The sequence below is a fragment of the Artibeus jamaicensis genome, unplaced genomic scaffold (assembly GCF_021234435.1).
Source record: "Artibeus jamaicensis isolate MK-2021 breed Jamaican fruit bat unplaced genomic scaffold, CSHL_Jam_final contig_452, whole genome shotgun sequence".
Taxonomy (NCBI): Eukaryota; Metazoa; Chordata; class Mammalia; order Chiroptera; family Phyllostomidae; genus Artibeus; species Artibeus jamaicensis.
The window spans coordinates 10702054-10727976 of NW_026521837.1; the positions used below are offsets into that span (position 1 = coordinate 10702054).

General features: G+C 35.6%; 1 protein-coding gene across 1 annotated transcript in view; it reads left to right on the forward strand.

Annotated features, from left to right (window-relative positions):
* The window catches only part of GRID2 (glutamate ionotropic receptor delta type subunit 2), a 1451106-nt gene that overhangs the window by 1041086 nt on the left and 384097 nt on the right, over nt 1-25923 (forward strand). Inside the window, exon 9 of the mRNA XM_037162687.2 lies at nt 22540-22641. Coding sequence (XP_037018582.2) covers nt 22540-22641 — 102 coding nt within the window. The remainder of the gene's footprint in view (nt 1-22539; nt 22642-25923) is intronic.

Genomic DNA, 25923 nt, shown 5'->3' on the forward strand with positions numbered 1-25923 from the left:
CCTAAACGTTTCCTCATTTTTTTTTTAATTTTTGCAACTTTATTTATAAGTGCATCCTTTAAGACTAGGATAAAAGTTTTGTTTTACTTTTTTTAAATATATTTTATTCATTATGCTATTACAGTTGTCACATTTTCCCCCTTCACTTCCTTCCACCCTGAACACCCCCTCTCACCCACATTCCCCCACTTTAATTCATGTCCACCATGAGTTTACATATAAGTTCTTTGGCTTCTACATTTCCCATACTATTCTTACCCTCCCCCTGTCTGTTTTCTACAATTAACTATTGTGAAATATAGATCTTCATTTGAATTAATAAGGATGATTTGAATATTGAATCGATATTTCATAATATTGAGAATTTATTATAAATTTTAGGGATTATAATAATATCATGATTGCTTTTTTATGATCTCTTAATGTCCAGAGATATATATTAAAATAGCTAAAAATAAAATTAGGTATTATCTGGCATTTGTTTAAAATAAATCTGAGGGACTGTGCCAAAAGATACACAGGAATATGTAAGTTAACAAGATCGGAAATGAGCTGATAATTACTTAATGATGTCCATGAATATTTAGGTTCATGATTCAATTCTCTCTACCTGTATTTTAAATTTTCCATAATAAAAGGTTGGAAAGGTTTATACTGGCAATTTAATTTTATAAATGTTTACAAGGTGTTAGTTGGTACATCTTTTTACTTTTTTATCATTTCCCCTGAACAATGATAATTTTTGGTGAGTCAATCTCTTTGTCTCTTGAATTTTCTTTGTGTGGTTAATTATGTTCATTAGGGAGCTGGATGATGTTAGCAGAGCAAGCTCTAGTTGAAGGAAAGTGTTTCTGCTCTCCAACTAAATACTTAACATAAGTATTGACTTTGATGCTACTCTCATTAGAACACTATTCTAGACACCTCTGGTAACCTGCCCAGCTGCTTCTCTGACAAAGTTTAGTGCAATAAATTTAGAGTTCACAGAATAGTTCTCATTATTTTATGCTTTTTTGTCTCAAATACATTTTGAAATATGTCCAGTTCAGCTGTTTGCTTGATTTCATGATATATTATAATAATATTTTTTATAATTGAGATTGTGTTTAAGTGTTTCAATAATATTTTCCCTCTGAATAAAAAAATCTTTGTCAGAACCAACATTAATCTCAAAGTCCACAATTTCTATTTTGTTTTCTGTGATAACCTTGAATTATAAAAATCATTTTGGTAAAAAGAATAATCTTTTTTTTAAAATTTATTTATTTATTTTTATTGATTATGCCATTACATTTGCTCTATTCCCCCCTCCCTTCCCCTCCACCCTGCATACCCCTCCCCCACCATTTCCCCCTTTAGTTCATGAACATGTGTCTCAAATTCTTTAGATTCTGTATTTCCCCTACTATTCTTACCCTCCCCCCTATGTATTTTCTATCTACTGTCTATGCTACTTATTTTCTGTACCTTCTCCCCCCCTTCCCCTCCTCCCACTCCCCTGTTGCTAACCCTCCATGAGATCTTCATTTCTATGGTTCTGCTCCTGATCTAGCTATCCTCTTAGTTTGCTTTTGTTTTAGGTGTGGTTCTTAATAACTGTGAGTTTGCTGTCCTTTCACTGTTCATCTTTTTTATCTTCTTTTTCTTAGGTAAGTCCCTTTAACATTTTATATAATAAGGGCTTGGTGATGATGAACTCCTTGAATTTGGTCTTATCTGAGAAGCACTTTATCTGTCCTTCCATTCTAAATGAAAGTTTTGCTGGGTAGAGCAATCTTGGTTGTAGATCTTTGGTTTTCATGACTTGGAATACCTCTTTCCAGCCCCTTCTTGCCTGTAAGGTCTCTTTTGAGAAATCAGCCGACAGTCTGATGGGAACTCCTTTGTAGGTGACTGTCCCCTTAGCTCTTGCTGCTTCAAGGATTCTCTCCTTCATTTTAATCTTGGCTAATGTAATTATGATGTGCCTTGGTGTGTTCCTTCTTGAGTCCAACTTCTTTGGGACTCTCTGAGCTTCCTGGATTTCTCGGAAGTCTATTTCCTTTGCCATCTTGGGGGAATTCTCCTTTATTATTTGTTCAAATAATTTTTCAACTGGTGGTTGTGCCTTTCCCCCTTCTGGTACCCCTATAATTCGGATGTTGGAACGTTTAAAGATGTCCTGGAGGTTCCTAAGCTTCTCCTCATTTTTCTGAATTCTTATTTCTTCATTCCTTTCTGTTTGATCATTTTTTTCTTCCTTCTGGTCCTCTCCCTTGATTTGAGTCCCAATTTTCTTTCCATTACTATTGGTATCTTTTGTATCACCATTCAATTAATTTAGCTTCCATATGTTTCTCTAATTTGTGACTAAAATCAACCAGTTCCGTAAGGATCCTTATAACCAGTGTTTTGAACTGTGCATCTGAAAGACTGGCTATTTCTTCATCACTTAGGGTCTATCGGTTCTGGGGCTCTGAATTGTCCTAGAGCCATTTTTGGTCTATTCGTGCTGTTAAGTGAGCGGAGCGAAGCCTTAGTTGTTTACCAGGACGGGGCGACCCAGGGCACTGGTTTGTGACGCTGTGTGTGGGGGCGGGGTCAGAGAGGGAGCAATGGCGTTGCTCTCTGCTAGCCCAGCGCATCCAGTCACTCACACGCCTCGGGCTTGTTTATCCCATCCTAATTGTGCGAGCCTGCTGCACCGAGGTTTCCCTTCTCACTGGTTTCTCCGCACATAAATGCGCGCGACTGACCGACCCACCGCGCCTCTTCCCGGCAGCCAGCTCACTGGCGATCAGCGCCCGCGGTTGCCTGCGCACACCGTGCACCGCCCCGGGAATTTTTTCTTGCTAACCTGCTCCGCTGCTGGCCTCGCTCCTCGTACCGGTCCAGCCGAGTATCTAGTTGTCCTTTGGACTCCGTATTGTCGATTTTCCGTGTGGCTTGGTTGTGACTGCTGTTAAAAATAGTTGTTCTTAGATTTGGTTGTGCACAGAGGCGAGGTGGATCCTCCATCTACATCTCCATCTTGGCGGAAGTCTCAAAAGAATAATCTTCTGATTACTTATGTATTCAATGAGCAAGGATAAAATTTAAGACAAAATTGTTTTACATCTGTATTTTGATTGCAATTTCAATTTCCATGTAAAATTATAAAATTTCAGAAATTTTATGTCTTAATAGTTCAAAACTAAGAGGGCTTTGTGATTAACATTAAATAATATAATTAATATAAATGTTCAGCCCAATTTCAGATTCACAGTAAGCCCTCTGTAAATGGTATACACAAGGACTTGGACAGAATTTATGCCTATTTTCTCTGTATCTATGCTTCAAAAATAATTTAATATGTTTAAATTCAAAGAATTTTTCTTACTTTAACCAAATTAATACCTCTTGAAATTAAATTTACATTTTAATAAATCTCCAAAATGGTTTTCAAGTAATGAAAAGCAGCTGATATCTCCAATTTTAGTAGAGGATTGTACAGGAAGTCTATTATAATGACTGAGTCAATATTCCTTAGAAATAAACCTTGTTAAAGCTGCATCATGTAAGGGAAGGTCTTATCTATTTCTCTACTAAGTATTCCATAATTGTTATCATAAATTAATCAGCTTCTTTAGTAAAGGGAATTATTAATAAATTAAGCCACAGTAATAATAAAATCTCATACATTTTACTATAAGGTTCACAAAATTTATAAGCACAGATAATGGGATTCTAATATTAATTTTTAAGTGGATTTTTATTAAAGAGCTAGAGGTACTACTACTCAAGGTATGGCTAAGAAAATGGTCTTAGTTTTGGTCTGTTTATATTCTAAATTTTCATTCCAGATTTTCTGAGACTGCCCAAATGTCAGATTCTCTTCTGAATCTGTATCTTTATCCTCTAGATTGAACCCTTTGTGCATCTGATTGTTTGAATCGTCTGTAACTATGGAGAAGGTTACAATTTGTTTTCTGGGAGGATAGCTTCTTGAGTAAGCTCCTACTGAGTATCATTTCTTCACCTGGGCAGAACTTCCCTTTGTGAGACTTCCTTTGTTACTGCCTGAATAATTCCTATTATGTACAAAAGGCCAAGATTGATTAGTGATTTTATCCTCAATTAATTGTGATCTGAATTATTGTTGGCAAGACAGGATGATACTTTGTTATTGATTCTCTATATTAAGGAAGCATGTCTTAAGACATGCTTCCTTAATACACTATGTGTATGCTTTACATAGATAATATAATAGGAAAAATATGTTTTTATAATAGGGTTTTATTATATATATCCAACTTTTTAAATTTATTTTTTATTGATTATGCCATTACAGTTGTTCTATTCCCCCCTTCATTCCCCTCCACTCTACCCCCCCATCCCCACCATTACCCCCCCTTTAGTTTATGACCTTGTGTCTCAAGTTCTTTAGATTCTATATTTCCCATACTATTCTTGCCCTCCCCCTATCTATTTTCTATCTACTGTCTATACTACTTATTTTCTGTGCCTTCTCCCCCCTTCTCCTCCCACTCCCCTGTTGCTAACCCTCCATGTGATCTTCATTTCTATGGTTCTGCTCCTGATCTAGCTGTCCTCTTAGTTTGCTTTTGTTTTAGGTATGGCTGTTAATAACTGTGAGTTTGCTGTCCTTTCACTGTTCATGTTTTTTTAGCTTCTTTTTCTTAGATAAGTCCTTTTAACATTTCATATAATAAGGGCTTGGTGATGATGAACTCCTTGAATTTGATCTTATAACCAACTTTTATTAAAAGTTTAATCTGGCCCCAACCAGCACAGCTTGGAGGTGTATTATCTTGCAAGGTGAGGAGTTTCCAGTTCCATTCCTGGTTACCACACATGCTGGGTTGCAGGCCAGTCCTCCCTAGGGATGTGTGCTAGAATCAACCATTCGATGTTTCTCTCACACATGGATGTTTCTCTCTTTCTCCCTCCCTTCCCTCTCTCTAAAAATAAATAAATAAAATCTTAAATAAAAAGTTTAGTCTGTCCCTTTACTTGCTATTTTAAATAAGACAAATTATGTATTTAAATATAATTGAATTAAGGTTTAACCAAAATGTTGACTGAATTAATATACTGATAGAAATATAGATTGTAAAAGTTATTTAAACATTTTTGAGGTGGGTGCACTTTCATTTTCTCTGATTTCAAAATCTTTGTCTGACTGTAGGTAATCACACATAGTATACTCTATCCCTTCCATTTTCTGCAGTTGGCTTTAGAAAACCAAAAATAGGTTGCAATAGATAAATGAGAAATTTCTTTTTTCTATACTACTATACTGTTTTCTCCATAACAGATCAAAAAGTATATTCAAAATGCACCTGTGTATGGCTAAGCTTACCAATGTACTTATTAAAGTAAGTACAATGTATTAAGAATAAAGAGATAAATATTTTGAACCAAAACCATGTATTGATTGTCTATGATAGCTTAGTGACATAAAAGTGCTGAAGGTCCTGTAATGAATAGAAAGGTGACTCCAGCCATCAAGAAACTAAAATTTCTGCCAGGGAAATAGACAAGTAAGTGCCTAAACTCTAGAGTAATGCCCCAGGTAATAAGCACCAAAGAAAGGATTATTTGAGAGATGCTGCAAGGGCAAACTCATGACTGTTTGGCAAGTAATTTCTCAATTCTAATTTGAGGAAACTTAAATTAATCAATATATATAGAAAGTCAATTGTCCCCAAAGGTTTGGATCTCATAAAATTATGTCTTTCTCTAAAGAGTGCGTTTTAATTAAATAGGCCTGATTTTTAAAAAGCTCGATACTAAAATGAGAATTTAAAATTGTAATCTGTAGTGAGTTGAGTATCCCCTTTTACCTGGTATATATATATATATTTTTTTTTTTCTTCCATAAACTAATCCCCAGACCCTACAACCGTGACCTTATTTGGGAAAAATAAAAGGTCTTTGAGTTACAATTAAGAGAAGGATTTCAAGATAGGTCATCATGAATTATTCAGGTGGACCATAAAGCTAATGGCAAATATCCTTATAAAGGAAAGGCAGAGGGCACTTTGAGACAGAGGAGGGGGAAACGCTGATGCCATGTGAAGATGGAGGCAGAGACAGGAGTTATGCAGATAAGGAATGGATGGAGCTACCAGAAGTTGGGAGAGGCAAGGAAGGATTTTCCCCTAGAGCTTCTGGAAAGAGGTTTTATCAACACCTTGATTTCAGATCTGTCCTCTGGAACTGTGAGGGAACAAATTTCATTGTTTTAAACTACTAACTTTGCAGTAATTGTCATGGCAATCATAGAGAACAAATTATGATCCATTGTGTTTTATTTCCAAAACATAGACAATTTTGAAAGTGTTTCCATCAGGTAATAACACAAAGATGAAAGTATATACAGGAATGTCTCAGAATTGCAGTAGGGAAACTTTTTTTTAATTTGTAAAAAAGCTTTAATATATAAAGAAAAGTATTGGGGAAATGAAACAATATATCTAAAATATGTACATACACGTGCAACTTTTTATACCTTGTAAAACCTTGAGTATCCAGTCATTTTTGAAGTCAAAGGTGACCATCGAATGTCCATAGGACATTCATTTGATCTTTATTGTGTAATGAAATACCCACAAACTTTAATGGGTTTAAAACAAAATCTATTTTATTTCCATGTGTTCTGTGGCTTTGGTGTTCAGGCAGAGCTCAGGGGGGACAGATCACTTCTGCTCCACATGGTAACTGGGGTAGTTCATTTGGAGTCAGAGGATCCAAGATGATGTCACCCCAGGTCTGAGAACTTGGTACTGGCCATTGGCTTGAGTCCCTTAATTCTCTTCTATGTGACTCCTTTATCTTACCACACACTCTGTCATTATTCAGAATTCTAACCCAGACTCTTCCTTATATGATCATTGGTTTCAAAGGTGAAAGAAAAAAAGCTACAAGAACTCTAGAGACCCAGACCCAGAAATCTTATATCATTCCTTCTGCCACATTCTACTGGTGAAAGCAAGTCACAGAGTTAACCCAGATTCAAGGGCAGGGGTGATGGACTCTACCTCTTGACGAAACATTGATATGCATGCACAGGCTTAGAAGGAATTTTCTGGGGCCCTCTTGCAGACGGACTACTAGAGAGTGCTCTGCTTTTCAAATCATTTTCTTTGATATAGTCTGAACCTTTCTCACAGATTATCTTCCTTCTTTAAATACAGAGCACATATTATTTATATGTCTTTCAGAAATCAGTAATATACTGCCTAGTAGACTTTCTTCTTGGTTTTTCTTTTATTAAAAAAAAAAGATTTCCTAATGGGTCACTTCAGAAATATCAAAAACTCTTGGAGGTGAAAGGTGATATTCTGTGTTTCCTTGTATTCCATAATACAAGTGCAGTGAGTGTTTAATACATAGCTACCTTCTTGATTAATAAATATTGAGTGATGGAAGAATAACATATTTATACTATGTAGAATGTTGTATTAGAATCCACTAAATTATTTATTGCTAAAACTCTTGAAGATTATTGTGATCAGTTAATCTTGACCTCTTTCAAATATTTCTGACTTCTCCTATACTTATCATATGTATATTTATAGTTAATAATCACCAATGGAAGCATGTACAGGGAAACATATTTAAAATCATTACTTTTAAAAGAGTAATTGGAAAAGTATATGTAGCCACCAAAAATAACAACTTTTTAAAAAAATATGTTTGAGCCCCCACTAGTGTAGCTCAGTGGATTGAGTGACGTCCTGCGAACCAAAAGATTGCGGGTCAATTCCCAGTCAGGGCACATGCCTGGGTTGCAGGCCAGTTCCCAAGCAGGGGACCCACAAGAGGCAACCATACATTGATATTTCTCTTCTTCTCTCCTTCCCTTCCCCTTTAAAGATAAATAAATAAAATCTTTAAAAAATATGCTTGCATGTTTAAACATGCTTGATAATATGGGAACCTCAATTGTTTAAATGTTTGCAATATCCTGCAATGAAATAAAAATTGTCCCCAAAGCTGGTAAGAATACTCAGGGATACAGTGAATCATTTTGTGATTCACCATTACTCATGAAACCCAAACATTCCACCCACATATTGCACATAAGCACAGGCATCTGATCAAAAGGGAGCCAGAAAGAAAGAAATTACACTGATGTAGGCAAAGGTGCCATGTCACCATGGACATCAGAAAAACTGAATGCAATGGCTGCTTTTACTGCTTAACATGAGAGCTGTTTGGAAATTCTGAATGAGAAATTCTTTTTTGCCCATCACAGGAATGAGTCTTGGTATATATCTGTCATATAAAACAATTATAGAATTACAAAGGATATTATGAGATTAGCTGGTTTATCCCTCAACTAGCGATAAAACCCGCATGCTACAAAATCCTGTAGTCACTAAGATTTAACTTATTCTTTGGGAAAAATAAAACCTATTTGTTCATTCAACAGATATTTATTGCATGTGAACTGTGTAAGTGCTTGACATGCACCAGTAAATAACACAGACAATGATCTTTGTCTTTGTGGAACCCACAGCTTAATAATTCCATCAGTTCTCCATTTATCACTATCAATAATATGCATTGGCTTTATGTATTTTTTAAATTGGTTTGCTCATTTTATAAGAAACTATTCACAAAATAGACCCAATCACTAGTAATAAAAATCCCATATGTGATTTGTAGGAAAACACTTTAAAATTCATTTATCTTGAAAACCATTTCATTTTTAGATGAAGATACAGATTCAAAAATGTCCTTACTTGAATATTTTGAATGTTCTTACTAGGTCCTCAAATAGTGACTCCAATGTTCTTTAATTTTTCCTCACTCTTTAAAAAATTATCTTTTTTCTTAATTGACTTAGTTATAAAATATATTCACAATATCCATGTATATTGGCTATATATTTTTCATTCCATATGACAGAAACTCAATTTGAATACCTGAGGCAAGAAAGAGGATTTTTATAAGGAAATTTCAACTTCTCAAGGGCCCCCAAACAAATGGAACTAACTACGAACTCAAAGCCATTTGGGGCTGTCTTTGTGCCTCTTGCTGTATTCTTCCTTGAACAAGTTTGTTGTTAATTCAGGTCAAAATGGCCTAGCAAGTTTTTGGACTAAACTACCTAGTTTCAAATCCTAGCTATTTCAATTGCCATCAGAGTGACCTAGAACAGGTCAATTAAGCTCTTTAATACTCGATTTCCTCATCTGTTAAAATCAGGATTGTTGTAGTATTTGAGTGATAGTATTATCGCAAAAATAAATTAAATGACAGGTAGAGCTTGACACAGTGCCTGTCTCACAGGAAGTCTTTAATGAAGGTGAACCATCATTATAAAATGAGAGATGTCAAGAGCTGAACTAGGGAGCACTGAGCTAGCAGGTGTGGGAGCAGTTGATTAAAACAGGTCAAAACGAGAATAAGAATCAAGTCTTTATTTACCTACTGCCATTGGAAAAACAAGCCTAGAGAAGAGGTCCAGGCTCCCCACAGAATGGCACCAGGCAAGGGTCAGTTGTATCAATACAGATGGGGGAATTGTCTCAGCTGGAGGGAAGCCTGATCAAAACGTTCCTTCAGTGTTATGGACCTTGGGGCTGGGTGGGGAGGGATAAGAGACAGAATAGGAATGGAGAAATACTAAGAATGAAGATAGATTAAAGTGTCCTCAAGGTTACCCACTCTTCTGAACTCTTCAAGGAGGCTTTGGCCAGGGCCCTAGTAGCTCTGGAGGATCCTGGGCTCAGCACACTGATATTTCATCAAAGCCCCCAAAGTTCTTCACTACAACTTTATTTCACTGGCCTCAAAGGTAAAGCCATTGCAATTGTCCATGTCAGGCCAACACCCCCCACACACACACACACACACACAAAAACACTCATTAGTTTTGGACCAGGAGGCTGGGTCTTCAAGAATATTCTATTATCTTGAGAGGGTTTTCTCCTAGATAGGTAATGTTTCATTCTCAAAAGTTTCTATTTTATGGATTTTTTTGGTTTTCTTTCTAGTGAAATAGTATAGATACAAGCCTTAAAATGAGGTCTGGAATATAGGAAGAACCTGGCGTAGGTTACCTAGTACTCAATTTCTTACTATTGCTATTGTTGTTGTCATATAATTGTTTGAATTAGAGCTCTAATATGACAACTTAATTCTCTACAGAGTAGGTAATATCATCATTCTTCATACTGAAGACTTTCATAAAACATTCCTTGATCATCATTACACAGACCTGTAAGAAAGATCACAAGAAGATTTTTATAATACCCCTTCTGCACCCAGAAAGAATGAGAGTTGCTAATTTACATTTCAAATTTTAAAAAATTAAAAAGCTCACCTATTAGCTAGCAGCATAGTGTCTTGGCTATATGTATTGAGAACTTCTTTTAGGGAATCATTTTAAAAAACAACAATCACTACAAGGTATGTTTCCTGCTTAAAAAATCACCTAAATTTCTTAAGTATTCAATGAAAATTGAAGCCCCACTTTGTGATAGGAATTATGTATTTATTAAAGGAGGAGACAAGATGATAATATTTTCTTATCCCCTTGGAAAGTGACAGATAACTAGTGCAATGAATATTAATCATATAAAATATAGATTAAAATATAACTGTAATATTATTATAAAATAAAGAAACATGATACAGTATTGGAGTGATGTAAGCTAGCCTAGGGTAGGGACAGGTGGCCAGGGAAGTTTACCCTGAGCTATTGATGTTTACATTGAAATTTGAAGGATGAGTTAAAGTGAATTAATTCAATAATTTATTGAATAATGGCAAGTATTTAAGATTCTGCCAATCAAGGAAACCTATGTTTTTAAGATGATTGGTTTTCAGTGGGACTCAAATCAATGATTTTGAGAAGAAGAAAGAAATAAACATTCAAACAGAAGAATTAAGAAATAAGAATTCAAAACAAATGAGGAAAGGCTTAGGAACCTCTGGGACAACTTTAAATATTCAAACATTTGAATTATAGGGATGCCAGAAGGAGAAAAGGGAGAGCAAGAAATTTAAAACTTATTTGAAAAAATAAAGGAGAACTTTCCCAATCTAGTAAAGGAAATAGACATGCAAGACCAGAAAACTCAGAGAGTCCCAAAGAAGTTGGACCCAAGGAAGCACACACCAAGGCACATCATAATTACATTAACCAAGATTAAAGATAAGGAGAGAATCTTAAAAACAACAAGCAAAAGGAGACAGCTCCCATAAGACTATCAGCTGATTTCTCAAAAGAAACCTTGCAGGCAAGATGGCTGGAAAGAAGTATTTCAAGTCATGAAAGGCAAGGACCTACGAGTACATCCAAGATTACTCTATCCAGCAAAGTTATCATTTAGAATGGAAGGACAGATAAAGTGCTTCCCAGATAAGGTCAAGTTAAAGGAGTTCATCATCACCAAGTCCTTACTTTATGAAATGTTAAAGGTATCTAAGAAAAATAAGAAGATCAAAACTACTATGAAAGTAAAATGACAACAAACTCACAACTATCAACAACGGGACCCAAAACAAAACAAAAACAAAAACAAATGAAGCAAACTGGAACAGGAACAGAATCACAGAAATGGAGATCACATGGAAAGTTATCAGCGAGGAGTGGAAGGGGGAGAACACATGAAAAGGTATAGGAAATTAGAAGCATAAATGGTAGGTAGAAAATAGACCGGGGGAGGTTAAGAATAGCATAGGGAGTGGAGAAGCCAAAGAACTTACATGTATAACCCATGGACATGAACTTTGAGGGGGATGCTGGTGGGAGGTGAGGTGCAGGGCAGAAGGGGATAAAGGGGAGAAAAAATGGGACAACTGTAATAGCATAATAAGATATATTAAAAATTAAATCACTGGTTTTCAAATTTGCCTATGATTTAGAATTATCTTGAAGGTAGAGTTAAATAGATTCTAGGGATTTTTTTTAAAGTAAGTGAGATTTATAAAAGGCCAGTGAATTAGATGATAAGTGGTAAGCTGACTTCTTGGTTTCTGGCCAGTGGGACTGGATGGATGATAGGGAGTAGATTCTGAGCTTCATCTTTTAGATATTTGAGGAGCCTTTGAGATATCTAAGCAGAGGTGTTGCAAAGAATAGAATATAAGGAAAATTCTGGTGTTGAGATTTTTAGATTGGGAACAAAAAACTAAAGTGCAATAGAGAGGATTTATATTAAACATTGTAAATTAATAGCAACCTTTTAAACTTCATTAAAATAATTATTTTCCTTGTACAACTGTAATAGGTATGACACACACAAAAATGATTAAGATGGTTCCAAAGTTAAGAACTACAACTTTAGAAGCATGCTTCATCACTAAAATAAATGACTCCAGATGGTCAGTCGGAGCAACCAACAAAATACTGTTATTGTAGGAATAACAATAATGAACACCTCTTTAGTTATCATGACCAAGAACATATCTAAACACTTGACATATACCCTGTCACCAACCCTGTGAGGAACTTACTGTCACTATTCCCATTTCAAAAGTGAGAAAACTGAGGCCCAACATCACAGGCCCAGCAGTGTCAGAACTAAGTAGTCTGGTTTTAGGGTTTCTGAATTTAACCACTATGATATATTGCCTCTAAATAATAGTAATAGTAATTTTACACCATTAATTATTTTAAAAGAAAAGAAAATGTGTAATAATGTTAGAATATCATTAAATCAGTTAAGTACCCGGTGACATCTGAGAGAGGCCACTATGGCTACACAGAACAATTTTAATCTATTTCCATATGTGAATATGGCTTCTCATGTTTATAGTCTTTATTTGTGGAAATCACTTAAGTTCATCTTGTTGTAAATGTGTTTTTACATACTGCAGTTAAAAAACCTGCTGCAGAAGGTTTCTTCAGCAGCAATATGGGGAAATATAAATGGTCAAAACAGGGGATATTTTTTTGACTCTCAAAGACATTTTACCCTGAAGAAACCCAAGTGCTAAGGCTGTTCTACATAATCTAAAAAACAACCACTACTTCATGGTAATGACCAAGCTGTAGGAATAGAAACTTAGGAGGAAATTTCCCCTAGGGAGCAAGTTTTACCAACTGAATTTATTTTGCTGGTGGAAATTCCATACAGAAAATTATTATTGGAGGAATTACTGGCACACCACATTCCTATAATATCAAGAAGGAAAACATTCCAATTTAACTCCTTAAAACTGTTTTAGAGTCAACCTGCCATATGTTTTTTTTTTTTACTTTTAACCCATCACAGAACTAATATCTACCAAATAAAAGCTGTATATTTCTAACTGATTAGCTTTCAGCTACTTTGCCTATGCCTTTGTTGTTTCCTCTTCTTCTGAAGGCTTAGAAAGCAAATAAAGGAAATATAGTGGCTGGCAGCACCTCAGCACAGTGGATATTTTGTGTCCTGCAGCTGGAGATTTGGTACTACAACTAGGCTTCGCTGGTTCCATATGATACAAGCTATAAATGTAGGGATTTCCATTTGGTATCCAATTAAGAGCTCTCTTGACTCCTGTTATTAAAGCCAACATGCTACTGAGCGTAAAATTAAACTTGAACAGTTCGGCTCCTTTTGACATTGTAACACTGCCTGAAAAATAGGAGGGTAAGTCAAACATCATCCTTTAAAGCCCATAGACAAATGAAAAGTGAAAACATTGAGGGCAAAAGTAAATATTTAAAACTTGGGTATTATATTAATGATATAACATATGATATGAGGTAGGAACGTACTACTATTCTCATGCAAATACATCAACCAGTTAGTTGAACACAAGATATTACATTGATTTTAACAGAAAGCTACAAGATTATTATTGCTAAAGCTCCAATGAAGGAAATAATTAAAGCATTAAGCATTTTTAAGCTTCTAAGATGACTTTGAGCAATAACCAGAAAATACTATAGGAAATCAATATATGGTAATTGAAAGGAAATTGAATTACTTTTTATTTTTGCATTCTTTCTAAATTTTGTCTAGACTGCCAGACCGTGGAAGATAGTAAGTCTTCTTTTGCCATCAGCATTGTGACTTTCTGTAAATCTCAGGTACTGCAGGGGCCACTTTTATTATTATTTACTTAGAAAGGAATTTTTCTGCATTTTCTTTATTAGTCTCTGGTCTCATTGTTTAAAAAAAAAAGATAGATTGAAAAACAAAAACACAACCAGACAAAAAAGGACTTTCTCCCCATAGCCAGGGAAGTCAAATTAATGAAATTTCAAACAATGTAACCAGAGAAGTTGTTAAATGAGCCTCACACTTGAACCTAAGTGAAATTCTTCTAGTTTTTATCAAACACTATGCCTGTCAACCTTGTGGTGCTGCAAGGAATATGACCAATCGTAGATACAAATTCAAATTGGATCCATATGAACTCATTTTTATTGCTTATTATTGGAAGAGTTATTATAATCAAACAGAATAGCTTGAGGTGAACACATGGGTAATGAATGGTTAGAACAGAAATTAAAGAGATGTAACACTTAAGAAATCTTTCAAAATGATGGAGATAATCAACATTTCCTTTGCTTGTTGATGATATTTACTTCATCTTTCTTGTTTGGTATACATTTTGAGAGGCATCCTCAGGCTTTAAGGTAAATGAAATGTGTGCCATGCTGATCTTTAGTAAGTTGGTCACACAAAGGAGAGATTTAGAATCTTTTGTCTACTTCATTTTTCTACTATGTTCCTTAATTTACTCAATGCCTCTTGACTCTTTGAGTGGATAAAAGATAACACAATGGAAGAAGCAGAACCTCTCGATCCTCAGTTGCTCCTTCTGTAAAATACTAATGATGCCTTTTTCCTTGGGTGGTTTTTAAGAGTAATTAATGTAAATAAAGCTCTATGTACTTGCATATGTGATAATAAATTTTACAAAAATAATGACACTGATATATGATGATGATGATGATGATGATTTTGCCTTTAGAATGGTATTAACAAAATGCGATTTCACTAGCTATTATATTGAACCAGCTTTTAAAGTTCTAAATCTCAGTGTCCTTGACTATAAAATAAGAATAACTTCTCTACTTGACCTTAAATAGATCGGGTTGATGAACAGTCTTTAAACTGTAAAGCAGCACCACATTTTTAAAAAATTGAATCCACACTTTAAAAAGCACTAGTTTAAGTTTTAGTTTCCTTTCTTAGCAGATATGTGACCTTAGTTGATTACTTAGTTTCTGTACTTATAATGTAACAATGATAATAGCACCTTCTCATAAACTTATTTTAAGGCTTAAATGAGATCATGTATTAAGAGTTCAGTACCATGATGACATATAGAAAGTATTTTTAAAAACTGTTCTATTCAATATAGGCAATAAATATTATTTTACTTTTTAATTTTTTTGTAGATAGAATTGGTCTTTTTATTGTATGTATTTATTTTAAATTACATTTTATTGATTATGCTATTACAGTTGTCCCCCTTTGCTCTGCTCTACCTAGACCCTACCTTGTTCCCTCAGGCAATCCCCACACTGATGTCCACGTCCATGGGTCATGCATGTGTGTTCTTTGGCTACTCTATTTCCTATGCTGTACTTTACATTCCTGTGACTATTATGCAACTACTGATTTGTACTTCTTTTTTTTGTCTAAATATATTTTTTTATTTTTTTAAATTTTATTTAGTTATTTTTCAAGTACAGTTTTTTTGCCTATTTTTCCCATCCCAGCCTCCCCCGCCCCTTGCTCCCCACCTCCCTCCCATTTCCACCCCCCGTAGTTCTCGTCCCTGTGTCCTTCCTATTTGTTTCTCCAAATTCCTCCCCCCTTTTTCCCCTTAACTTCCCTTCCCTCTCCTCTCTGGTCACTGTCCCCTTGTTCTCTATTTCAGTGTCTTTTTTTTTTTCTGCTTGCTTGTTTGTTTTGTTGTTTAGCTTCCTGTTAAAGGTGAGATCATATGGTATTTGTCTTTCAACTCCTGGCCTATTTCACTCAGCATAATGCTTTCCAGTTTCATCATCCATGTTGTTGCAAAGGGTAGTAGCTCCTTCTTCCTCTCTGCTGCATAGAATTCCATCGTGTATATGTACCACAATTTTTGGATCCATTCATTTACTGATGGGCACCTAGGTTGCTTCCAACTCTTGGCTATTGTAAATTGTGCTGCTATGTACATTGTGGTGCATAGGTTCTTTGAAATTGATGTTTTAGGATTCTTAGGATATAATCCCAGCAGTGGAATTGTTGGGTCAAAAGGCAGGTCAATTTTTATTTCTCTGAGAAAATTCCATACTGTTTTCCATAATGGTTGTACCAGTCTGCAATCCCACCAACAGTGAACTAAGGACCCCTTTTCCCCACAACCTCTCCAATACTGGTGGTTTGTTTCTTTGTTTATGATAGCCATCCTGACTGGTGTAAAGTGGTATCTCATTGTGGTTTTAATTTACATCTCTCTGATAGCTAACGATATTGAGCATCTCTTCATGTGTCTCTGGATGTTCTGTATGTCCTCCTTGGAGAAGTGTCTGTTCAAGTCCTTTTCCCATTTTTTAATTGGGTTGGGTGTCTTCTTAGAGTGGAGTCATGTAAGTTCTTTGTATATTTTGGAGATTAAACCTTTGTCTGAGGTATCATTGGCAAATATGTTTTCCCATACAGTTGGTTGTGCTTGCTAATTTAATACTGTTTTCTTTAGCCATGCAGAAGCTTTTTATTTTGATGAGATACCATTTGTTTATTCTTTCCTTTATATTCCTTGCTCTAGGGGACATATCAGTAAAAAGTTGCTGCGTGAAATATCTGAGATTTTCTTGCTGATGTTCTCCTCCAGGACTTTAATGGTGTCATGGCTTATATTTAAGTCTTTTATCCATCTTGAATTTATTTTGGTATATGGTGTAAGTTGGTGCTCAAGTTTCATTTTTTTTTTTGCACGTTGCTGTCCAGTTCTCCCAACACCATTTGTTGAAGAGGCTATCTTTACTCCATTTTATGTTACTGCCCCCTTTGTCAAATATTAATTGACTGTAGAGAGTTGGATTTATTACTGGGCTCTCTGTTCTATTCCATTGGTCTATTTGGCTGTTTTTATACCAGTACCAGGCTGTTTTGATTACAGTGGCCTTGTAATACAGTTTGGTATCAGGTATTGTGATCCCTCCTACTCGCTGCCATAATTTGTACTTCTTAAACTCTTCACATTTTTCACCTATCCTCACAATCCCCTGCCACTGGCAACCATCAGAACATTCTCTGTATCTACGACTTTGTTTCTGTTCTGTTTGTTTATTTTGTTTTTTAGAATAAGTCGCTGAAAAAAATATATTTATTGTCCTATTACTGTTCATATTTTTTAATCCTTTTCTTCTTCTTAAAGAAGGCCCTTTAACATTTTATATAATGCTAGTTTTGTGGTGATGAGCGACTTTAGGATTTTTTTTTGATGTGGGAAGCTTTTTATCTGCCCTTTGATTCTTTCTTCATTTTAAAGATTTTTTAAAAGTAATTTATTTTTAGAGAGAGAGGAAGGTAGGGAGAAAGAGAGGCAGAAAAACATCAATGTGTGGTTGCTTCTCACATGCTCCCAACTGGGGACTTGGCCCCCAATCCAAGTAGGTGCTCTGACTGGGAAGTGAACCAGTGACCCTTTGGTTCACAGGCCAGCACTCAATTCAGTGATACATACAGCCAGGGCTGTCCTTTAATTCAAAATGATAGCTTTACTTGGTAGTGTAACCTTGGTTGTAGGTCCTTGCTCTTCATCACTTTGAATATTTCTTGCTAATCCCTTCTAGCCTGCAAAGTTTCTCTTGAGAAATCAGCTGAAAGTCTTATAAGGGTTCCCTTGTAGGTTACTAACTGTTTTTCTCTTGATGCTTTTAAGATTCTTTTTTTGCCTTTAACCTTTGCTATTTTAATTATGATGTGTCTTGGGGTCAGCCTCTTTGGGTTCATCTTGCTTAGGACTCTCTGTACTTTCTGGACTTACATATCTATTTTCTTCACCAAGTTAGGGAAATTTCTATCATTTTTTTCCAACAGGTTTCCAATTTCTTGCTCTCTCTCTCTTCTCCTTCTGGCATCCCCATTATGTGAATGTTGGTACACTTGAAATTGTCCCAGAGGCTCCTTACATCATTCTCATTTTTTTAATTCTTTTTTCCTCTTGCTGTTCTGACTTAATGTTTTTTTTGCTTCCTTATGATTCAAATTATTGATTTGATTCTTGGCTTTATCTACTGTACTGTTGATTCCCTATAAATTGTTCTTTATTTTAATTGTTGTATTCTTCATTTCTGACTGGCTATTTTTATGGATTCATGCCCCCTTTTTTATGCTATCAAGGTCCTCACTAAATTTCTTGAGCATCTTTATAACCAGTGTTTTGAACTCTGCATCTAGTAGCTTGCTTGTCTCCATTTAGTTTAATATTATTTTCTGGAGTTTTGTTCTGTTCTTTCATTTGGGCCATGTTTCTTTGTCTCCTCATTTTGGAAGGCTCCCTGTGTTTGTTTCATTTATTATGTAGAGCTTCTACATCTCCCAGGCTTGGTATGGTGGCCTAATGTAGTAGGTGCCCTGTAGGGTCAAAGGCACTGGGTACTTAAATGTGGCCCCTGTGTGGGCTGTGTACACTCTCCTGTTATAGTCAAGCCTAAATTACTGTTGGCACATCCAGGGTCAACCACTGCCTGTGTTCTGTCCCACATCACACAGCATAAGCTAAAAAACAATCTTCAGATGGCTGCTACTTGTGCTGGGCTTGGAGGTGCCAGGCAAGGCCAAGCTGTGAACCAAGGCCAGCTCCTGCTAGTGCCAGGCCTGGGGCAACTTAGTGAGAGGTACAGGGCTCACTGAAGCCAGATGCTGCTTGTCTGACATAATTTAGAAAGTCTGAAGCATGGGTCAAGACAAGCTCTTCATATGGAAAAGCTACTGGAAATAGCTCCGGTGAGCCCAAACATTGGGTGACAGAGAGTTGGATGAGGAAATCACCAGGGTGGGACAAACAGTGTGAGCCAGGTTGCTGGAGTTACAGATATGGTACCTTCCTTTCAGCTCTGTGGCTCTGTGAGGGGAGGGCTCCCCAGAAAAGGAACATTGGCCTCTGCCAGCACTTCTTTCTGGAAGAAAACTGCCCTTTAATTCTCCCACTGGTGCTGTACAGTTCAGTTCGTCCACATTCTTCGATGCCTTTCAATCTGTTGCCCCATGCTGGAGCTCTGAGGCAGTATGTCTAAGTAAGTCTGTACCTTAGTTTTTTAAGAGGATCTGCCAGGGAATCCAGCAGTTTCTGTTTTCTACAGCCTCAATCCCCACTGGCTTTTAACAGCCAGAAGTTATAGCGACTTCTTTTCCTGGCACTGTAATCGGGCTGGGGGACCTTGATGTGTGGCCAGGACACTTCATAACTGACAAATCCCTCCCAAATTTTGTCTGCTGCACATGAGTGTTAGACTAGCCCTTCCATGCTCCACTCCTCCTACCAGTGACACTGTAGTTTCTTCTTCAATTCCATAGCTGTAGAACTTCTATTCAACTCAATTTCTAATGTTCCTGAATGATGGTTGTTCTATAGTTTAGTTGTAATTTTGATGTGGTTATGCAAGAAAGCAAGCCTTGTTTACCTATGTCTCCATCTTGACTGGAAGTCTTATTTTTTTTTATATATTTTTTCTTATTCCCACTGTTGATATGTGATGATTAGATATATTTTATTTCTACTTTTCCAGAGATTTTGGGTCTTATACTTTCTTTGCTTTAAAATTCAATCTCTAAAAATCCCAGTTCATGTGGTCCACAGCTAACATTCAGGTAACATTAGGTATTAGAATTCATGCATATGAAGAACCGAGTTAAGTGAAAGGAATTACCAATCCTAAAATATAGGCTGCTGTTAATAAGAACAGGAATAACTTCACAAATGTTATAATCAAAAGACATGTGAGTCTGATAGAGAAAAAGAAAGGAAAAAAGAGAAGGGGGGAAGTAGGAAGAAGAAAATAGAAAGATAAAAAAACTTTATCAAGCCATTAAGCAAAGGAGAAAATTATGTCTTTTATGTGAGAGAATCTGGCCAAACACTAAAATATATAAGTACCTCATATCAGTTTATTTACTTGACGACCGTGCACACACTTGATATTAAAAATAAAACTTCAAGGAAGGACATTGATTGGTTTGGGTCACATGAACAATCATTAAAGTTGCTAAACCAAGAAGCTATAGTTATGAAAAAAAATTGGATCATTTGGAACACTTGTCTCGGGATAAAAAAAGAAAGAAAGCAATTCTCCAAAGGACCAAAGAGAGGGGTGGTTTATAAAGATAGGGCCACTAGATGATCAACATGAATAAAATAAAAAAAGAGAGAAGAAACATCATGTATGGTACAAATAATGTTTAAGTTATTATGCTGATTTGAAGACAAGATAGATCTACCTACTTTACTCCAGTAGGCACTTTTTTATTATTGTTATTTCAAACCCCCCAATACTAGAGTACTTTAGAAATTTTAAACAATTAGCTATATTCAGTTATGTTAAAGGGAGGACAATTAAGAAGAAGGTGGAAACCATATATTTTTAAATGTTTCTCCATAGCATCACTGAAACAAACTGCTCAGCAAATTTTAATATTTTAACTAGCCATTACACCAGAATATTATGGTCGGGTTAACACTAATAGATGTCATTTATTTAGGCAAAATTGACAATAAGTTTACCACACTTAAAAATAAAAACACTCAATGTGAAAAAAATGAGCTCTGTGTTTATTTTGCCAGGTTAGACATATTTATCATGAACAAAATGAAGTAGCAAAAGCTATTCATTCAGCTAAGAATCAAGTAATATAATTGTAAAATGGATAGCACATTGGAAATTTACCCCCTGTCCTAATATTGTACATCACTTCTTCACTATTTGGCTTAAAAAAATAAAATCTTTAAAAAGTCATTAGAAAAAATTCACATCAAGCAATGTAATTGAGGATAGACTTCAGTTGACCTCAGAAGAGAAGAAAGCCCAAAAGAAATTTCATAAGGTTTTAACTTTGACAAGAGGACTACGATATCTCTGATTAAATTAGACTTTTAACACACTTGGATTTGCTAATTGGATTTAAGTTCTAATTAGACTTTTTATGTAACTGAGAATGACACATCATTGCATAAATTTAACGTGCTTTTACAGTTGAAACCAACGATTAGCAACCTTTTCCAAATTATTTTCGTAAGAAAAAAGCTGGCTTTTTGTTTATATTGTAACATCCCCTTCTCTTAATATACACAGGGTGGGACAAAAGTGGGTTTACATTTGTGAATCTACAAAACAGAATCTATTCTCGTATTATTGTTTATTAATTATTGTATTATTTTTCATATGAACAACTGTAAACCTACTTTTGCCCCACATTGTATTATGTCTACTTTAGCTTTCTTAATTAAAGTCCTTTTGGGGAAGTCAAAGAGAAGCTAAGCTTTAATAGGAAGCACCTGAATGATTTGTTTGTGAGGGATACATGCCAGTGTGTTGATGACTTTGGAAGCCACAAACAAAATGCAACACAAAGAAATAAATCACAGTCTGTAGGAAGAAGCAGCATGAATAACCATGTGCCCCCCTAAACCATTCAGTTAACCAAAACATTCTCTGAATGTGACTGAAGGCTTTGTCACGTTTTTTAAGCTGGCAAGTGTGGAATAGGATCCCAAATGTGAAGGCTCATGGATCTGGCGTCAGGATTAATGGCATGACATTTCTCCCCACGATACACATTACAGCATTCCCTTCGCAGCTTTGCTTCTTGAGCAGTTATCTGCTAATTCAAGTCACAGCACCTCCTTTTCTCATTATTTCTGAATGGAGAGTCATCCATTTTTATGCCTTGTGATTTATAGGTAGTAATTTAAAAACTGGTAGTCATCGGATTTGGATATTACAAGAGATAAGAACTACATGAAGATGTAAAATTAAACCAGTGTTTTGAAGAGTAAAAAGCAGTGAATCATGACAAGACTTTAAGGAAAAGACTGTTGCCAAAATTATCCAAGTTAAATGATAGCACTGACAAAAAAGGGCAAATTATATTGTCTTCTGTACTGTGAATATTTGAAATCAACAAAGCCATATACATGATTTTTCCTTAGATAAAAGCAGTAATCCTTTCCAATAAAAGCAGTGTAAACATCTAATTAAAACCACTGACACTGTAAAAACATCTAACTTATGCAACGATCAATATGTTAAAGCAGACATCATGCTAGAATTACATGCACTATTATTCTTCCAATTAGTGCATTCCTGGGACTGAGTTATTTGGTGTATTTATAACTTCTCATTAAGTTGGATGTCCATGGCCAGTCTCCTAAAGCATTTCCAGTACTGTCATATGCCATGCGATGATAGTTAAGAGCAGCAAATAGTATTTTTGATTGCTCATTCACTAGTGAAAAAGAAAACCTGCACAGGGCTCTTCCTGCACAGGACCCTTCCTACACAGGGCTATTTCAAGTTTTATCACACAGTTCTCTGGAAGGTCTGTCCATAGGCGATTGGACTGCTCTTGTGGCATAAAAGTGATGTGCTGCTTTATCTTTCAGCTTGGGTGCTGGAACCCGGTCACTGGGCTGAATGGGTCACTGACTGACAAGAAACTGGAGAATAACATGCGTGGAGTGGTTCTCCGTGTAGTGACTGTTCTGGTAAGTGTGATCTGAGCCTGTGATTGGGGCTTCTACAGTTACTTTATTCTTTATTTACGTTTTATTAACTGATGCAATCATCTTCAAAGAGCTTTAGCAAATCCTGACTATGCTCTGTCTAAGATATTTTTAATGGTTATATTTTCCAGCCTTCAATTTATGTCCATCCAAAATAGATTTTTGCAGGCTTTTCTTTTCATTACAGTGCTTTTGTCAGTGAGTCTCTTAGAAATTTTAGGCTGGAATTCCCCCCTTCTACAAAAGTCCTACACCTGATAAAGTGAAGGCATCCCTCAGGCATTCTCTCACTGAAAGCCTAGGCCTACAGGATCCAGAAGTGTAGAGAATTGGGCCAAACAAAGGTAAATTTGATTCAGGTTGTACATTCAGTGATACTTAGACTTTAGCAATAAACAAAGCCAATACTTTTCCAATAAGGCCCTACTTCAAAGGAAAGACCATCCATTTGTTTAACACATAATTATTGAGTGTAAAATGTATTTCAAGCTCAGTGCTGATTACTGGGGAAGCTAGTGAAAAAACAAATGTGATTTTTCTATATCTCTTATCATCTAGTGATTACGTGAATATTAAATGGGTTATACTTAATGAAACCTTTATTGCAATTTCATTTACTTGTTAGAAAATAAAAAATAGTGATTGTCATTAATTTATATATTATTTTCTCTCATAATAAACATGAAATATTAACAGAAATATTCTTAAACAGTAAGATACTCAAATGGATACTGTCTAAATAACTATAAAGCATGAAGACACTCTCCCTAGCTATTTCAGTGCACTGGCCTGGTGCTACTTTGTAGTTCATTTTGAAACTAATAGTCATAGTTCTCTATTTTCCTTCAAGAAACCCTCCTTTTTTAAATTTGAAAAAGTATTTCTTATAAACTAAAAAATAAATTGCAGAATTAGTAAACAGGAGAAACAAAGTCTTTTTTATATGTTAATGCTAATTGGATGGTTACCAAAGTTTAAAATAGCATTGGCTGACCTCTGTATATTGTTTAATACAAATTAAGTAGATTCAATATAATTTCATGGTATAAAAATATCTGTGAGGCCTTGGGTGATGAAGTTTAGTGGATTGAGCATGGGCTGTGAACTGAAGGGCCAAAGTGTCACTGGTTTGATTCCCAGTCAGGGCACAGGCCTGGGTTTCAGGCCAGGTCCCCAGTAGGGGGCCCATGAGAGGCAACCACACATTGATAGTTCTCTCCTCTTTCTCCTCTTCCCCTGCTCTAAAACTAAATAAATAAAATCTTTAAAAAATTTGTGACATTCTCCATAGAAAGAATTACAAATGAGTAGTTTATCATCCCCCTTATCGATGCCTATGGTTTATTACTAGTTATTGTTTCAATGTGATTTTTAATTTTTGGAAAATAATAATATTATGAACAAATCCAAACTTAAGTATAAAGGTACTTCTGTATATATGGACCCAAGGGTATAAATATGCACTTACATTGATGTGATAATATTGAAAAAAAGACATTTAAAATGCAGTAAAGTATTAAGTCTCTTCTTTAGTGATTAATGTGAAAACTCAAGTGACAATTGCAATAAAAGGTAATATATAAGATCTGCTTTTGTCTTCAGGTTCATATTTTAAGGCAAGTTAACCTCACTTAGTCATTAAGCAAATATTTCTTTAGTACTTGCCATATGATAAACTTTGTAAATGAGATAAGATGAATAATATACATACCTATTATATTATTTGTCTTATAGATACATTCATACCTCAAGGTATTCATAGAATCTGGTTGGGGAGAAGCACATATAACAAAAAAACTAAGATGTATTAAATATATACTATGTGCCAGATACTCTACTAGTTGGTTTGCATGTATAACTTTATACAATCCTCACAGTATTTCAATAAATAGGTAGCATTCAAGTCCCAAAAATTTGGTAGAGGCAAGTGAGACATGCAGAGGTTAAAAATATATATATATATAAATGTGAAGGATTACAACAGAGAGTCAGTAGCAGAGAGAGGTGGGATTCAAATCCAGGAAATCTGACTTCAGACCCTGAAACCTCTTTCCTCTTAACATTACATTATACTCTCCTTAGTCCTACTGTGATAACTGTGAGAATTAAAGTATTTATACTTTAAACACTCAACTTGAGTGTTTCCAAACACTCAATATTGGGAAAGCTTCATAAGGCCAATTATTTTAAATTATTTTCCAGGTTGAGTAAAACTACTGTTATTTGTACGTAAAATAATATTGTTTCATTAACAAGCATTTTTAATGCTTATATGCCTGCGTCTCACCTTTATGATTCATAAGGGTCTGTTTCCTGCAAACTCAGCCCTGCATGGACCCCAAATATGGGTGCTCAGTAGAGGTATAGGAATAGTCTGTTTCACAGAAGTCCTCTGTGATGCAATATGGACTTGTCAATTGAATGTCCAGTTCAGTAAAATATTGCTACACATATTACACTCCTACAGTAGACAGCCATTGCACTTAATTTTTCAGGCCTCCTGTTTCTTCCTGTAATTGCTACTTGAATGGAAACCAGGCATGGCCTTCTTAATTCTCCCTAAAAACACCATTCAGGTCTAGCTGTTCCTTATATGGTTTTGGAAGCTTCCACCTAACACTGAGGATCACCTATCTCCCCTCAACCCACCTGTCCACTCCAAAATTTTGATGCCCACTAAATTTGGAAAAAAAACAACAACTCAGATTTGGTCTATATTAGACTCCACTTAGCCACCCTCAAAACACCTTGAATTCTAACACTTAAGAAATGGGAAACAGAAGGGAAGGACAATGTGTAAAACCCATGCAGGGTGGTCTGTCTCTCTACTCTAGCCATTACTCTACTCTAACTGCAGTCTAGTCCCAGGTCTGCACATACACACACATATCCCTTCTACTTCTTAGGAAGTGTATGCTGTCCATGACACACTTAAGATTTGAAACCCCCAATCTTATCACTGTTAATGATACTTCATTGACCCGTAGGAAATCGTCTAATATTTATTTTAAATTAAATGATTCAGCATTATATTACTTATGATACTGGGGCAAATAAATGGTATACTCAAATGGTTAACTGAGGAGAATGAAATAAAGTTAAAAAATCAACAAAGGATGTTGAAACACTATGGCCTAGGTTCACAGCAAGCCTGATTTCCTCCCGATATCTGATGGAGGAGTGGGGAGGGACCAGTATTAACAGACCCACAATAGATGGACCCATGGCATAAAGAGCACAAAATAATAACTGTGACCTTTGGTA